The following is a 16,399-nucleotide window of genomic DNA, read 5'->3' on the forward strand; positions in this document are numbered from 1 at the left end:
AACAACTGTGTTGACTTTAAATTCTTGGCCAGTACCAAATGACTTTAAATTCCTTGCTTAGTGCTGCCAAGCTGTCCTACTGTATTATTCTAGTTCTTCCATACTCCTATTCACTTAGATGATCCTGTCCTTCCCCTGCACCCAAATTTTCCACATTTCTCTCTTTCAGCTTGTGACTTTGCTTTCTATTTTACTAAGAAAACAGAAATAATCTTCTTACCACCTGCATACCAATGTTATTGTGAATTGTCTTTTCTTCTCTTGAAGGCCATTCCCACCAATTGTCCATTAGAGCTCACCCCTTCTTGCCTTCTCAAGGACATTCTTCCTGTAATTCTTCTCTATCTCTCCTTTTCTGGATTGCTGTCAACCGAATAAAAACATTGTATTGATAATTCTTTCATCTTAAAGGAACTCCCTCTTAACCTTACTTCTCCTTCCAGCTACCGCCCCATTTCTTATCTCATTTATACCAGACTCCACAAAAACAGTTGTCTTTGTTCACCTTATCCAACTCTCTTTTTTACAGCTTTATTGAGGTATTATTTACATTTAACAAAATTCAGCTATTGTAACAGCATAATTCAGTGATTATTGGTAAATTTATAGAGTTGTGCAGTCATCACCACAATCCAGTTTTACAGTATTTCCATCACCCCCCAAAATTCTCTTGAGCCCATTTGCATTCAGTCTCCATTCCCAGCCCCATCCCTAGGCAACAGAAAGATCTGCTTTCTGTTTCTATAAATTGGCCTTTGGGCATTCATATAAATGGAATCATGCAATACGTAGTTTTGTTTTATACTGTGCAGTCTTTTGCTTTTGTCTTTTCAGTTAGCGTAATGTTTTTGAGGTTAATCCGTGTTGCGCATGTATCAGTACTTGATTTTTATTGCTGAATATTATTCTATTGTATAGACATACTGCGTTTTGTTTATCCATTCACCAAATAATGGACATTTGGATTGTTTCTGGTTTTTGTTTCTTATGAATAGTGCTGCTGTAAACATTCAGGTACAAGCTTTGAGTGTGGATATATGTTTTAATTTCTGTTGGATAGATTCCTAGGAGTAGTCCCCATTTTGTTTCATATCCTTTTAATTTGCAAATGCTGGTACTTCATATACCTGTTTGGGCTGCATTGTTTCTTCTTTGTAGTAACTACTTATTAGAATGTGTTTGTGTACCTTACTTATATAAACATGTCAAAGAGCTTATAATAAGATATGTATAGGTGGGGATATTACAACAAGGAGAAATTATTATTTACACTGGGAGAAAAGCCTAAGTTCTCTTCTCCTCCTCCCTTCCCCACTGCCAGGATTCAAATCCCGTGGACCCCAGTGATTATAATTTGGTTGGGGAAGAAGGTTTGTCTTAAGGAATAGTGGGAATTTCCTTCTCTCTCCCAGTGGGAAACTTTGAATGTCAGAATAATTAAACTAAACGTATCCTTTCAGAAAATATTTATTGAATTTTACATGCCAGACAATGAGCTACATACTAAAAAATTTTTAAAACATTTTCTCATAGTATATAGGGAGGAAGTGATTACAAGCACAGGTTTTGGAGTTTGACAGATTTGAGATCACATTCTGACTTGTTTTAGTTGCTAGGTGTATGATTTGTGGCAAGTTATTTGACCCATGGAAGCCTCAGTTTTCTCATCCTGTAAAAGACTCGTTTCATAGGATTTTGGATTAAATTAATGCACCTAAAGTGCTTAGCCCAGTTTCTAGCATATAGTAAGCATTTCAATAATTATTATCTGCTGATGTGATGATGATGAAGGTCGTCATTAACCTTTAGTAGGGAGTAAATACAGTGGAGGGAAAGTGAGGTTTTTTTGAGGGGTGCGGTAGGGACAGGAGACTAAAATGTAGAAACAAGAGAAGTAACACGATTAGAAAAGCATGTTAGGAAGATTGATATTCTCCATGGTTTTTATAGTCAATATAGTAAATCTTTACTAAACACAATCTTTTTGATTCACCTGTGGTATTTTTGCTTGGTGAGAGCAGTAATTTTTCTTGCAAGATAAGGGACAACTATCTGGGAAATCAGATTATTTTGGTCTCAGGATGTCTTAGATGGGACCTACTTTCTTGCTCTAATTACTTTTTTGTAGATTTTCTTCAGCTTTCCTCATATTATACTAACATTTAAGCTTTCCTCATACTATAATGAGGTTTTTTTCTGACTGTATGTTGAGAACAGCAATGGTGTTCAGGTGTAAGAATAATTTTTGAAGTTTAAATGCAGTTGATGTACAGTGAGATTTTGTATTAAGGCATAGTAACAACTTCTTTGGGTTGTAGCCCCAAATAGTCAAATCAGGAGTTTGGAGGAAAATAAGGAAGGGAAATTTATTTTAATGATATGTAATTTGGGCTACATAATTAGGGCAAATATAATAAGGTGATTCTCAGTATGATTTGGATACCCCAGATTTACATATGCAGCACACAGGCGCAGCTCTGAAGTTCCTTTCAGAAGACAGAACCAGTGCCAGCTCCACTTCTTCAGCGTGCCCAGGAACCGAGCATAGAGACAGAAGGAGGCAAGGTTAATTGTCTACCTCCTTCAGGATGGAGAAAAGGAGTCGTGGTTTCTCTGTAAACTTTCCCTTGAACTTTATTTCAGAGAAGCTGTGAAAAATTATTTTACTTGTGCAAAAGTCTAGTCTGGGAAGATGACTTTTTTTTTTTTTTTGTGGTACACGGGCCTCTCACTGTTGTGGCCTCTCCCGTTGCAGAGAACAGGCTCCAGACGCGCAGGCTCAACGGCCATGGCTCACGGGCCCAGCCGCTTTGCAGCACGTGGGATCTTCCCAGACCAGGGCACGAGCCCATGTCCCCTGCATCGGCAGGTGGACTCTCAACCACTGTGCCACCAGGGAAGCCCGAAGGTGACATTTTTAAAAAGAAGAAATAGGCAGCCAGTGTAAGAGGCATATTATAAATCAGGAATTAAGGGGTTTACTAAGTGTCCATCATCGGATGAATGGATAAAGAAGATGTGGCACATATATACAATGGAATATTACTCAGCCATAAAAAGAAATGAAATTGAGCTATTGGTAATGAGGTGGATGGACCTAGAGTCTCTCATACAGAGTGAAGTAAGTCAGAAAGAGAAAGACAAATACCGTATGCTAACACATATATATGGAATTTAAGAAAAAAAATGTCATGAAGAACCTAGGGGTAAAACAGGAATAAAGACACAGACCTGCTAGAGAATGGACTTGAGGATATGGGGAGGGGGAAGGGTAAGCTGTGACAAAGCGAGAGAGTGGCATGGACATATATACACTACCAAATGTAAAATAGATAGCTAGTGGGAAGCAGCCGCATAGCACAGGGAGATCAGCTCGGTGCTTTGTGACCACCTGGATGGGTGGGATAGGGAGGGTGGGAGGGAGGACGCAAGAGGGAGGAGATATGGGAACATATGTATATGTATAACTGATTCACTTTGTTATAAAGCAGAAACTAACACACCATTGTAAAGAAATTATACTCCAATAAAGATGTAAAAAAAAAAAAAGAATTAAGGGGTTTAGAAGTGATGATCAGAAAATTTGGGAAAAATTGATGATGGTTTATATCCTCAATTAATACTGATTTTCATTGAACACTTTAATGTTTATTGATCGCTTAGTAGGTGCCAGACTGTGCTAAGTGCTTTACTTGCTTTAGTTCCCTTAATTTTCACAAGTGATTGGAAAGGTACTTTTCTGTTATTAGCCTCAATTTATAGATGGGAAGCTGAGGCTTTGAAAAGCTAATTAGTTTGCTCTTGCGCACAAAACTAGTAACTGGTGATGGGGACTGTCCCCCAAACCCCAATTCTTACAATTATACTATTATAATTATGTCTCTTATTTGTTTTGTATGAGGATTCCAGGACAGATATTGGGAAACTTGATTTCTATTACTGGTTCTGACTTGGTGAAAATTCTGGGAAAATTAAGCAATCTGCTCTGCATCTTCTTCTGAGCCTTCCTCTCATCAAACTTGGCCTCCCTTCTGGTATCTTCTGCTTCCTATGTCTGTCAATTTCAGAAACCAGAGGCTGGTACTGGCATTATCCATAAATGTTCAAAACAGACAGCTGGAAATAGGGTTGAAGCCAAGTAAAGGTGTATATAGCATTTTTGGAATTTTGAAGATGATTTGATCAGTTGATTTAACTATGTCCATATTTCATGATGAAATCATGGAAAAACTTGCCTTGGAAGACAGATACCTGGTAAAAGTAGTTAATTTCTTACTACACCTAGTCATCATTATTGTCATCCCTGGCATTAACTGTTTTGGTCAACAAACGTTAGCGTTCTTGTGGGTAACTTATTTTGATCTCCTTAATGATAATGACGCTATTGTATTAATAGCTTACAAATTATGAGTTTATTGACAGGTTTTTGGTTTAGGTTATTGCAGTGTCTGAGTCACTGCTTGCTAAGGATGTTCATTAGGAAACAGTAAATTGTTTCCCATCCTCAATACCCTAAAAATTGAGATTTGAGTATTTTCTTTCTTCCTTCCTTCTTTCCTCCCTGCCTTCCTTCCTTCCTTCCTTCCTTCCTTTTTGTATTTGGTGAACAGAAGCACTTATTTAGTCAGTTCTGCGATACTGCTTGTTTTGAGAATGTGAATTCTAATGTGATTGATAGACATTTACCAACTACCTCAGTTTACCTTGTGTGTTGAGTTATACCCATCCACATTTGGTGTTAAAACTTTATACTTGGTATCTGATAACCCTCCTTCTGTCACTTTACAACTCACAAGTTGCAACCCTCTGACATTCACTTCCACAAGCAAATCTTAGGTGTTTCTCAAGGTAAAGTACCATATTTATTGTGGTATTTATTACTTAGCCATTTGGTATGTGTAAAATTGTGTTTGTTTTTTTCCCATAAGTGCTCTGGTTTTTATTGCATAATTGTGCGTAGAATTGTAGGATGGGTTTTCTTATTATGCAAGTCTATTCTTTTTATAGTTAAATATTTTGTAGTTACATTTTTATTATGTCTAGAATTTATTTTTGTATATGGGTAAAAGTAGGAATCCATCCATCCCTCCCACCCCCTTTTTTTTCCTTTAATGGCCAGCCATTTGACCCAGCATCTACTGAACCTCTTCCTCTTTTGCTCTTCCCTTAGTCTGACATTTTATCTTTATCCTATACTTAATTTTGGGGGGGTTCTCTCTGTACCTATAACAATAAATTATTATTTTAATTATTAATGCTTTATGTCAACTGAAGCTTTATCTCTGGGTATCTATTGGGAATTAAAATAAATTAATGTATTGGTATAGATGGATTCTTGTTCTTAAAAGTCCTATTAGTGTTTTGACACTAATAAGAATGTTTAACTTTGTTTGACAATTAGTGTCTATAAACTGCCCTAGAAACCATCCTTAGGTCTAAAAACCATGCTTATAAAGATAATGATTTTTGTGATTGTATTTTTAAGATAGGGGATATGATGAGAGGATGTTACTTACACTTTTTTCTTTAAGTATTTTTTAACCCCTAAAAAATTATGTCAGTAAACCAGCAGGATAGTTTTAATTCATTAGGATTATTTTCACACACTATCTAAAGGTGGGTAGATAAGCATGTGAAGTTTTTTGTACTACCAGGCATTTTGTGAATACCTCTGTCACTGAATTTTATAATAAGCCATTTATAAGGTTTCTTGTTCACCTATTGGCTCTACGTTTCTTGAGGGCAGGACAGTGTTGCTATCCTAGTATCTAGCATGGTGCTAGGCACACAGCAGACACTTAAGAAATGTTTGTTTACTTAATCCTCTAAGTAATCTCTCCCTCTTGTAAATTCCCATTACATTTTGTATTTCTCTTGTGATACCTTTAGCACCTTCTCTCTTGAATTGTGCGTGGGTTCACTTTTCCTTAATTCTCATTACCTGCCTGGATGCTCCTTTTAGGCAGGAACTGTTATTAACCTTTTAAAAATTTCCTCCAGTATCTGTTCAAGGCCTTATCTTAGCTCGTTCATAATAAAGATTGAATAAATAGTAGATCAAAAGACACTTTATTTAAAAAATTTATTTCTAGGTTACTACTAGAAAAAGATTAGAGGTAGCTTTGCCATCTGTATTTTACGTGTTTTAGAAGTAGAGAAGTATTCCTAAGCCCAAGAATATAATTTGTAAAGAATTTTAGCTAATGTATGTTATTAAAATAAAGTTTCTGCTGTGTGTGTATATGTTTTGGTTGTTTCTTGATGTTATTTATAAGAATGCTTAGTGCCGGGACTTAGCCTCTAAAATAGTTTAATTTTAACTTCACAGGCATGCTGGACCGGTTCATTATATGGTTTGGAGAAACCAAGGGAAAGCAAATGATGCAGGGAGTGGTAGTGACAGTTCTGTAAATACTCTTCTTTTCATTTGACCTTTTACTGAACTGGTAACAAAACAGTTCTCTAATGTAACTTTAATTTTTTTTTGTTAGAAAATGGGTATATTAAGAAGGATCTAAACTTTTAAACTTAAAAAAATGATTTTTAATTTTGGGGGTATATATGTCACTGGGTATGCATTGAAACAATGTAGGTTGGTGGGATAACTGAGGAGGCAGCCAACTTGAAAGGCAAAGGTTTTCTAGAGTGCTCTCTCATCCTTCACCCTGTGAGATCTTATCTGCTTTTTGGGGGAGTCAAAGAAAATTTATGTCAACTTAATAATTTAAAAATTTATACTGACATCAATAATGAATAAATACTTTCGAGATGATAAAAATGTTTTGGAACTAGACAGAGATGGTGAATGTACTATGGGTCAACTGATTTTTATTTATTATTATTATTATTATTATTTTTTTTTTTGCGGTACTCGGGCCTCTCACTGTTGTGGTCTCTCCCGTTGCGGAGCACAGGCTCCGGACGCACAGGCTCAGCAGCCATGGCTCACGGGCCCAGCCACTCCGCGGCATGTGGGATCTTCCTGGACCAGGGCACGAACCCACGTCCCCTGCATCGGCAGGCAGACTCTCAACCACTGCGCCACCAGGGAAGCCCTATTATTTTTTAACATTAATACAAATACATTTAATTAAAAATTCACATTTATCTTCCTTTCAACATTGTATTCATCTCCTACGGAAACCACTGAGAAGTTTTGTGTATCTTCTCTCACAAGTTTTACTCCACAGTTTTAAGTACATATGTGTATCTAGTACAGGTCAACAAACTCACAGTTTTTAAAATTATAAGACTGTACTGCACACACTGCTCTGTTACTTGCTTTTTTTCACTTAAGGATAAAGCTTGGAGAATTTTTAATCTTAGAAGAGATGTGCTGCATACTGTTTAAACCATACACAGTGTTCCATAGTTCATAGTATTTCCTATGCCAAAATTTAATCATTTCCATATTAATGGGTCCTCTCTTCCTCTCTACCTCCCTCATTCTGTGCCTTCTTTCATTCTCTTTTTTTAAAAAATTAAGAAGCTTTATATTTTAGAGCAGTTTTAGATTCACAGCAAAGTTAAGTAGAACGTACAGAGTTCTTATGTACCCCCTGTCCCCACAGATACACAACCTTCCCCACAGTCAGCATCCCACATTTCAGTGGTACATCTGTTAAAATTGACGAACCTACATTGAAACATCATTATCACCTGAAGTCCATAGTTTACATTAGGGTTCGCTCTTGGTGGTATACATTCTGTGGGTTTTGACAAATGTATAATGACATATATCTACAATTGTAATATCATACAGAATATTTTTGCTGCCCTAAACATCCTCTGCTCTGCCTAATCATCACTCCCCCCAACCCTTAGCAGCCACTAATCTTTTTAGTATTCATAGTTTTGCCTTTTGTAGAATGTCACATAGTTGGAATCTTACAGTCTTTTCAGATTGGTTTCTTTCACTTAATATGCATTTAAGTTTCCTCCATGGTTTTTCATGGCTTGATAGCTCATCTCTTTTTAGTGCTGAATAATATTCCATAATCTGGATACCACAGTTTATTTATCTACTCACCTGCTTAAGGACATCTTGGTTGCTTCCAAGTTTGGGCACTTATAAATAAAGCTGCTATACATACCCATGTCTTCCTTTATTTTTCATACACTGCTAGAGTGAGCATCCTTGTGTGGACATTACAGTGAGATGATTGAGAGTAAGATGGAGCCCATCATCAATTTCTCCCCTTACTTGAGAAATTAATTGCCCTACATTCCTTCCTGTGCCCTCAAATCTTGAATGAGATTGCATGATTTGATGCTATTCAGTGCAGTTCAGAATTTCTCAGAGAAATTACCATTGTTTATCTGTGGACAGAGCTCAGCTAATTTTGTTCAGTCCAAAGACTTCTCTGGATATAACTTGTTCAAAAAAGTTAAAGTATGAGCAGACATTTTATGATTATTGTATATTATACTGGATACTCTGGATTTTCCCTTAGTCCTTCCGTCTTTATATTGTCACCGTCTCTTATCTTTGATTAATTGTAGGTACTTCTGGAGTTATTTAATGGAATGTATCTGACACATCTAGCAATTTACCTCAGTCAACATTCAGTGGAAAGTCATTCTTGATAATATACTGGTCATTCAACATGCCTTTCACAGATGGAAAAACATGCAATTTCCAGATAGTGGACAGATGATTCTTCATTCTTGTATTGATTTTGTCCTATCATTGTTTATCCTTTTTTTTTTTTTTTAACGTAGAGTTTTAACCATTTTTCAAAAACCCCAGTTTATGCTGCTGGATTTATTTTTTTTTATTATTATTTTTTTTTGCGGTACGCGGGCCTCTCACTGTTGTGCCCTCTCCCATTGCGGAGCACAGGCTCCGGACGCTCAGGCTCAGCGGCCATGGCTCACGGGCCCAGCCACTCCGCGGCATGTGGGATTCTCCTGGACCGGGGCACGAACCCGTGTCCCCTGCATCGGCAGGAGGACTATCAACCACTGCACCACCAGGGAAGCCCTGGATTTATTTTTTAACTAATATTCTCATGGTTCACATTATTGCATTTGTCATTGGTTATTTACTTCTCCTGTTATAGTTATGTGCATACTTTTTTGAGATCTTCTTTTCTTCTCTATTTCTCTCTTAGATTATTTGTGAGTCCATTTTTTGGAACCCCCTCATGCCTTTAACAAATACTCACTAAATGCGTTTTATGTACCAGCTTCTGTGTCTGGTGCAAGGTTTTCAGTGGTAACCTCGCTTTTACAGTCTAGTGAGATAAACATATACTAAATAAACACTAAACAACTTTATAGTCATTAATTACATTCTTGTGCCATGTTTTCTTTAAGGTTTTCTGTATGAGGAGTATGCTATCTTTTAGATATTTTAAAATCAAGGATATGTACTTAAGTGCTTAGCATCTTCCATTAAAACCATGTATTATAAAATGATATTATCATATTTTCCAACATTTCCATCATATCTGCATCATTAAGCACTGCATCTTTCCCTGTAATGTTTAAAATTTTTCTTTGAAATGTTTAGTAAGCATGGGTGTGTGTGTGTGTTTTTTTCCCTTGCGAAACTTTCTCTGAAGGGAAGGGTAATGCTCAAAAATGAGTGGCATCTACTTTAAAGATCTATAGTTTACTTTTCACAGTTATACCAACAGATTTGTTTTCAAGGGGACTCTGATAAAGGCAGTATCCAAATATTGTGGAGAGAATTCTAGAAGGAGATTTTGTTGGTTTTCTGGATAGGGAAAGGTGATAATTCATCATTTGGATCAGTATGTATTTTTGTTTTTGTAAATAAAATTCTACAGACAATATCTTAGTTTATTACTTTTCCTTGTTTTTTATTTTCTTACTGTTGAAAACATTTTCTTCAGATCCTGTAGAACTTTAACAGCATGTTAATAGTATAATTTATCTACTAGGTATAGTTCCAATGTCAAGCAACTTGTTTCTAGAATGAGAAAACAAAAAAAAGTAAGAATAAATTAATCTACCACAAAACCAGAAATAAGAATAAAAATGATACCAAACCACTGATAATGGAAGACAATTTAGGAGCACAGATTATTTTTTTTTGAAGCTGGCTAACAGAACGCAAAATGTCTGATATGGAAAAGTTAAAGGGAATTCTGCGATTATTTAGCCTGAATGGTGCAGAAGTGCTTAAGAGTTAATTTGATTACATTATTATTACATAAATGTTTGAATGAAGGGGATATTGTGCTCCTTTTTTGAATAACAGGATAAGAAAAGGGCTTTCTATGTGCAGGAGGGATGAACATTGAAAATGAAAATTGATTATCCACTAATAAAATAGTGCAAGAAGGTATTGAGATAGGACATTGAATTTCCAGCCTTGGTGGATCATTAGGGCCAGAATAGCCAATACTTTTCCTGAATGGTTTAAGCCGTGTGTCACAAACATAGAAGCTTCGGGGTCATGTAGATAACGTAAGGTTTGAATCAGTTAAGTACAAGACACTTAGAAATGATTGGGGGTCTGTGAATGTTGTTCATTATTCTCCTGCCAGAGATTCACTTGCCAGGACTTTAGATTATTTCTCCTAGAGAGCTAACATTTAAAAAAATTTGGATCTGAAACTTGGAAAAGTAGGGTGAAACTTAGCCAGATATTACTGTCATAAATCCAATTAGATCAAACTGTCATTTTCCACTTAGCTTCAGGTTTGTAGAGTTTCTGTATTAATATTTTATTACAATAAATTTTCTAGTGGTGGGTTAACTTGAATAAGAAAGTCATTTTATCAAAATGTAGCAATGAGATGGATAATTAGCCTTAAATAAGTATTTTATGTTTCATTTCATTCTTTATACATTTTAGTCAATTTTAATAAAATGTTTTAGGACTACCAAAGACCAAAAAAACCCCTCTATACTTCAAAAAGTGATTATCATTATAATTAATTTATTTCACCTGTCATCATTTTTACTTAAATTAACTGTAGAATGTTATCTTGGCTTATTTTTAGATATAAAATTTTTATTCTTTTTTACTCCTAGTTTTAGTAAATTTTAAGCAATAATTCATTTTTCTTCTAATAAAAATCTGTGCCTATACTTTTTTTCCTTTTGAAACTTTGAAGAACTATACATATATAGCAGTAAGGTCTGAGTTAGGCAGAAGTTTGAAGTATGTCTAGAATTTTCTTGATTTTTCCTCAGATAAAAATTTGGACTTGACTAAAATTTCTGTACCCTTCTCTGACGCACAATCATTTTAGTCTTCATTATTCTAGTTAGTTCATAACCTGTTTTTGTCTGTTGAAGCTTACTTATATTATATCTGTTTACCTCTTTACCAAGTTAATACTCTGATTAATCAAGTCTTTGCTCAATTATTCATTGATTTATTTACTAATTTAAGAAGTGTTGAGAACCTCCTATGAGCTAGGCATCGAGGATAAAAAGAGTAAGATCAGATTTCTCTACAAGAGATTCGATTTGGACAGTGATATACAAACTAAAGAAATTAATTGATTAATTTAGTAAATATTTATTTGGTACCTGCTGTTTACCAGGCATTATTCTCCAGTTATGGGCTTGCAGCAGTGAGTTAAATAAGCAGCTTTCATACCCTTGTGAAGCTTATATTCTAGTGGGGGAACTGACAGTAAAAAAAAACAGGTATATAATACATCATTTAGAGATCAGTATTTGAAGAAAAATAAAGAATAGAAAGAGATGGGTGAGGGCTTTGGAGCATAAATCACAGAGTTGCCCTCCTTGAATTAAAAGGAGCTGGTCTTTTGTACTCCTGCACTAATGAGTCATTGGTGGCTCTAGTCAGTCTAGAGCAGTTGTCTGGTGAAGGGGGACCAGCTCTCAGCCAATAGTAACACCTGGAGGGACGGATGCACTGATCCTGTAATGAGGATCTGGGTGGGACATCATAGTGTCCACTAAAGCAGGATATCTTTTCTCCCCCCACCCCCAAATGAGTTTTGTCATAATTTTTCTTGATGCATTTGCAAAGACTAATGCCAACCTGTAGCAGTACTTTAAAAAAAAAATTTACTAGAGTAAGGTAAAATAAGTATGTGGTAGTGCCACAAAAAGATAAATAAACGTATTTTAAAAACAAGAACCAAATGGAATACTGCTTCTGGGAGTTTTAATTTGGAAAGCTAGATTTAGAAATTTCATAGTTTCAGCTCTTTTAAATAGATTTATTAAGCGTTTCTTATTTAAGAAGAGACACTGAGGAGGAGGACAAAGAGCATGGGTTCAAATATGACCTTAAGCATTTATTAGCTGTATAACTGTGGACATGCTATTTTGCTTTTCTTTAATTCAGCTTCCTTTTCTTTAAAATGAAGCAAATACTACCTGTCTTAAGGAGGTTTTGATGAGGACTAAATGAAATCATATGTGTATAATATTTTACATAATATGTATTTTTCTCACTTGTACACACGCAGAGAATCTGATATATAAGAAAATAGTTGTTCATTCTCTTCTAAGAAAATATAAATTTAAGAATTCTAAAGTTTGCTATTTAAATTTCATGGTATGTTTTAAAGCATGAAATATATTTTTTATATATCCCTACATATAAAACAAATTTTTTAAGTCTTTCAAATATTAGTGAAGTAAGTACTTATCAAGCTTGGAACTTTTACTTCTCAGATAGTCTCTTAAAGTAAGATTAGGGGGCAGAAACCCTAAAAATGGCTCTCAAGTGCATATATAAAAGGAATATTTCATAAATGCTTGAAATATTTTTAGGATTCATCACCATATTTATCTTCACTGGAAAAAGAATAAGTTTATTTATTTTTTTTTGCGATACGCGGGCCTCTCACTGTTGTGGCCTCTCCCGTTGCGGAGCACAGGCTCAGGACACGCAGGCTCAGCGGCCATGGCTCACGGGCCCAGCCGCTCCGCGGCGTGTGGGATCTTCCCAGACCGGGGCACGAACCCATGTCCCCTGCATCGGCAGGTGGACTCTCAACCACTGCTCCACCAGGGAAGCCCAGAATAAGTTATTTTTTGATGTTCACCTTAAATCTTGTTTTACACTGTATCTAATGACCTTGCTAAATTCACTTATTAATTCTAATGGTTTATAAATTCTTTTAGGTTTTCTAAGTAATCATACTGTTTGTGAAAGTGGCATTTTTGTTCTCATTCTTTATACTTTCTATTTCATGTTCTTAGCTATTTGTACTGGCTAAGACCTTCAGGGCCATGTTAAGTGCAAGTAGTGATAATAGGTGGTCACATTCTTCAGTCTCGGGGAATGTTTGCAGTCATTCACCATTTAGTATGATGTTTGCTATAGGCTTTTTATTTTTTTTAATAAATTTATTTATTTTTGGCTGCGTTGTGTCTTCATTGCTGCGCACGGGCTTTCTCTGGTTGCAGCGAGCGGGGGCTGCTCTCTGTTGCAGTGTGGTGGCTTCTTTTGTTGCGGAGCATGTGCTGTAGGTGCGCAGGCTTCAGTAGTTGGGGCTCGTGGGCTCAGTAGTTGGGGCTCACCGGGTCTAGAGCGCAGGCTCAGTAGTTGTGGTGCACGTGCTTAGCTGCTCTGTGGCATGTGGGGTCTTCCCGGACCAGGAATCGAACCTGCGTCCCCTGCATTGGCAGGCAGATTCTTAACCACTGCGTCACCAGGGAGTTCCTCTATAGGCTTTTTAAAAGATACACTTTATGATATTAAAGAGCTTCTCTTTTACTGTTTTGTGTAAGTTTTTAAAAAAATAATGAATGAATGTTGAATTTTATCAATTGGTTTTGTTTCATCTATTGATAATATGATTTATTTTGTTACATGGTAAATTATATTGATTTTCATGTGTTAAATTATTTTTCATTTCTGAATTAAACCACCACTTGGTCCTGATCTATATATTGGTAGATTTGATTTTGCCAATATTTTGTTTAGAATTTTTGTACTTGTGGCAAAAGAGGTCTGTAACATTTCTTTCCTGTAACAACCTTGTTGACTTTTGTTATCAAGCTTATGCTGTCTTTAGAAAACATGTTTGGAAATGCTTCCTATTCTTCTGCGGTCTGGAACAATTTGTGTAAGATTGATATTATTTTTTCCTTAAATTTTTGAAATCATCTGGGCCTAGAGTTTCTTTTGTGGCAGTGTGTTTTTACCTCATATAAAAAAATTCAAACATATAGATATTTAACATAATTTTACATTTAACATATGTATATCTACTACTTAGAATCTTGTGTTAGCATTTTGCTATAATTGCTTTATTACATGTGTGCCTTCACTTCCCTCTATCCATCCATCATTTTGTCTTATTTTTTTAATGCATTTCAAAGTAATTGGATATGTCAGTATGCTTTCCTCTAAATATTTAAGCATGAATATCATTAAGTAAAGTTGAATATTTTCTTACTTTTTTCTTCTGAAGTAAAATTTATATGCAATGTGATGCATAAATCTGGTGTGAACATTGGCTGAGTTTTGACAAATGTATGCATATGTGTATCCCAAGCTCCCTCAAGATACGGAATATTGCCATCATACTGGAAAATTTACTCATGCCTTTTCTCAGTTAATTCTCATATCTATTCCTAAGAGACAACAATTATTCTGATTTTTTTCTTACCATATATTAATGCATACATTTTATTAATTAATTTATTTTTGCTGTGTTGGGTCTTCGTTTCTGTGCGAGGGCTTTCTCTAGTTGTGGCAAGCGGGGGCCACTCTTCATCGCGGTGCGCGCGGGCCTCTCACTATCGCGGCCTCTGTTGTTGCAGAGCACAGGCTCAAGACGCGCAGGCTCAGTAGTCGTGGCTCACGGGCCTAGTTGCTCCGCGGCATGTGGGATCCTCCTAGACCAGGGCTCAAACCCATGTCCCCTGCATTAGCAGGCAGATTCTCAACCATTGCACCACCAGGGAAGCCCAACTGCATACATTTTAATGTAAGTTTCTTTCACTCAACATACTATATTTTGAGATTTATCTGTGTTGTTGAACATATTAATAGTTCATACCTTTTTATTGCTGAGTAGTATTCCACTGTAAGAAGATCCCACAGTTTATCCATCTTCCTGTTGATGGGCACCTGTGCTAGTTTTTGGCTGTTATGAATAAAGCTGCTATGAAAATTGTTGTACTAGTCTTTTTAAGTACATATGTTTTCATTTCTCCTGGGTAAATATGTAAGGGGTGGAGTCATATGTTAGGTATATGCTTAGTTTTATAATAAACTCTCCAAAGCAATTGTATCATTATACTCCTAAAACAATGTATTAAGAATTTCAGTTGCTCTCCATCCTGGTCAATATTTGATATTGTCAGGCTTTAAAAAATTAGCTCTTCTGGTGGGAATATAGAGGTAGCTCGTTGTAATTTGTATTTACCCAATGACAGAATGTTGAGCTCCTTTTATATGTGTGTTAAAAAAGAAGATATATCTTTTTTTTTAAAGTGTCTATTCAAATCTTTTACCCATTTAAAAATTGAATTGTCTCTTTATTATTGAGTTGTAGGTGTTTTTTATATATCTTGGATGTTTATTTGTGTTAGATATATGTTTTGTGCATAATTTCTCCCAGTTTGTGATTTGTCTATTCATTTACTTAATGTTATTTTTGATGAGCAGATGTTTTTTTTACATTTTAATGAATTTTTATGGTTATTACTTGCTGTGTCTAAGAATCCTTTGCCTGCTCTAAATAATAAAGATATTCTCCTGTGTTTTCTTCTGAAAGCTTTATGAGTTTAGCATTTATGTGATGTTTGATGTTTGATTTACTTTGAATTAATTTTCATGTATAGTGTGAGACACAGATCAAGGTTAAGTTTTAAGAAATGGATATATATTTGTTCCACCACCATTTGTTGAAAAGACTTTCCTTTACCCGTTAATGACTTTGTTGAAAACAAATGACGGTATTAAGTATAGGTCTTTTTCTACACTAGCTATTCTGTTCCATTGATCTATTTGATGAATCTTACGACAGTACTGTACTGTCACAGTTACTGGAGCTTTATAGAGTTAAGTCTTGATTTCAGGTCTTATAAGTGCTTTAGCTTTTTTTGGTAGTTTCCAAGATTGCTTTGGATGTTCTAGGCTCTTTGCAGTACCATATGCATTTTAGAATCAGCTTCTCAATTTACACACACAAAAAATGCCTGCTGGAATTTGGTTGAGATTGTATTGTTTCTTTAGAGCAATATAGGGAGAATTGACAGTTTAACGATATTGAACCTTCCGATCTGTGAACATAGTATATAGGCATACCTTGTTTTACTATGCTTCACTTTACTGTGCCTTGCAGATATTGTGTTTTTTACATATTGAAGATTTGTGGCAACCCTGAGTTGAGCAAGTCTATTGGCACCATTTTTCCAACAGTATTTGTTCACTTCATGTCTCTGACACAATTTGGTAGTTCTTGCAATATTTCAGACATTT

At 35.6% G+C, this 16,399-nt stretch overlaps 1 protein-coding gene across 11 annotated transcripts in view; it reads left to right on the forward strand.

Moving 5' to 3' along the window:
• Window positions 1-16,399, forward strand: part of TANC2 (tetratricopeptide repeat, ankyrin repeat and coiled-coil containing 2) — a 357,151-nt gene that overhangs the window by 12,341 nt on the left and 328,411 nt on the right. For 6 of the 11 annotated variants that reach the window (XM_079905961.1, XM_079905962.1, XM_079905963.1 and 3 more), the window contains exon 1: window positions 14,552-14,900. The exons of 1 other annotated variant lie outside the window; for it this stretch is intronic. In XM_079905961.1, coding sequence (XP_079762087.1) covers window positions 14,796-14,900 — 105 coding nt within the window. In that variant the 5' untranslated portion in view covers window positions 14,552-14,795. Of the gene's footprint in view, window positions 1-14,550; window positions 14,901-16,399 lie in introns of those variants that run through there. 4 more of the 11 variants (XM_079905957.1, XM_079905960.1, XM_079905964.1 and 1 more) reach the window with 2 other exon arrangements.

This window comes from Stenella coeruleoalba (assembly GCF_951394435.1).
Source record: "Stenella coeruleoalba genome assembly, chromosome: 19".
Lineage (NCBI taxonomy): Eukaryota > Metazoa > Chordata > Mammalia > Artiodactyla > Delphinidae > Stenella > Stenella coeruleoalba.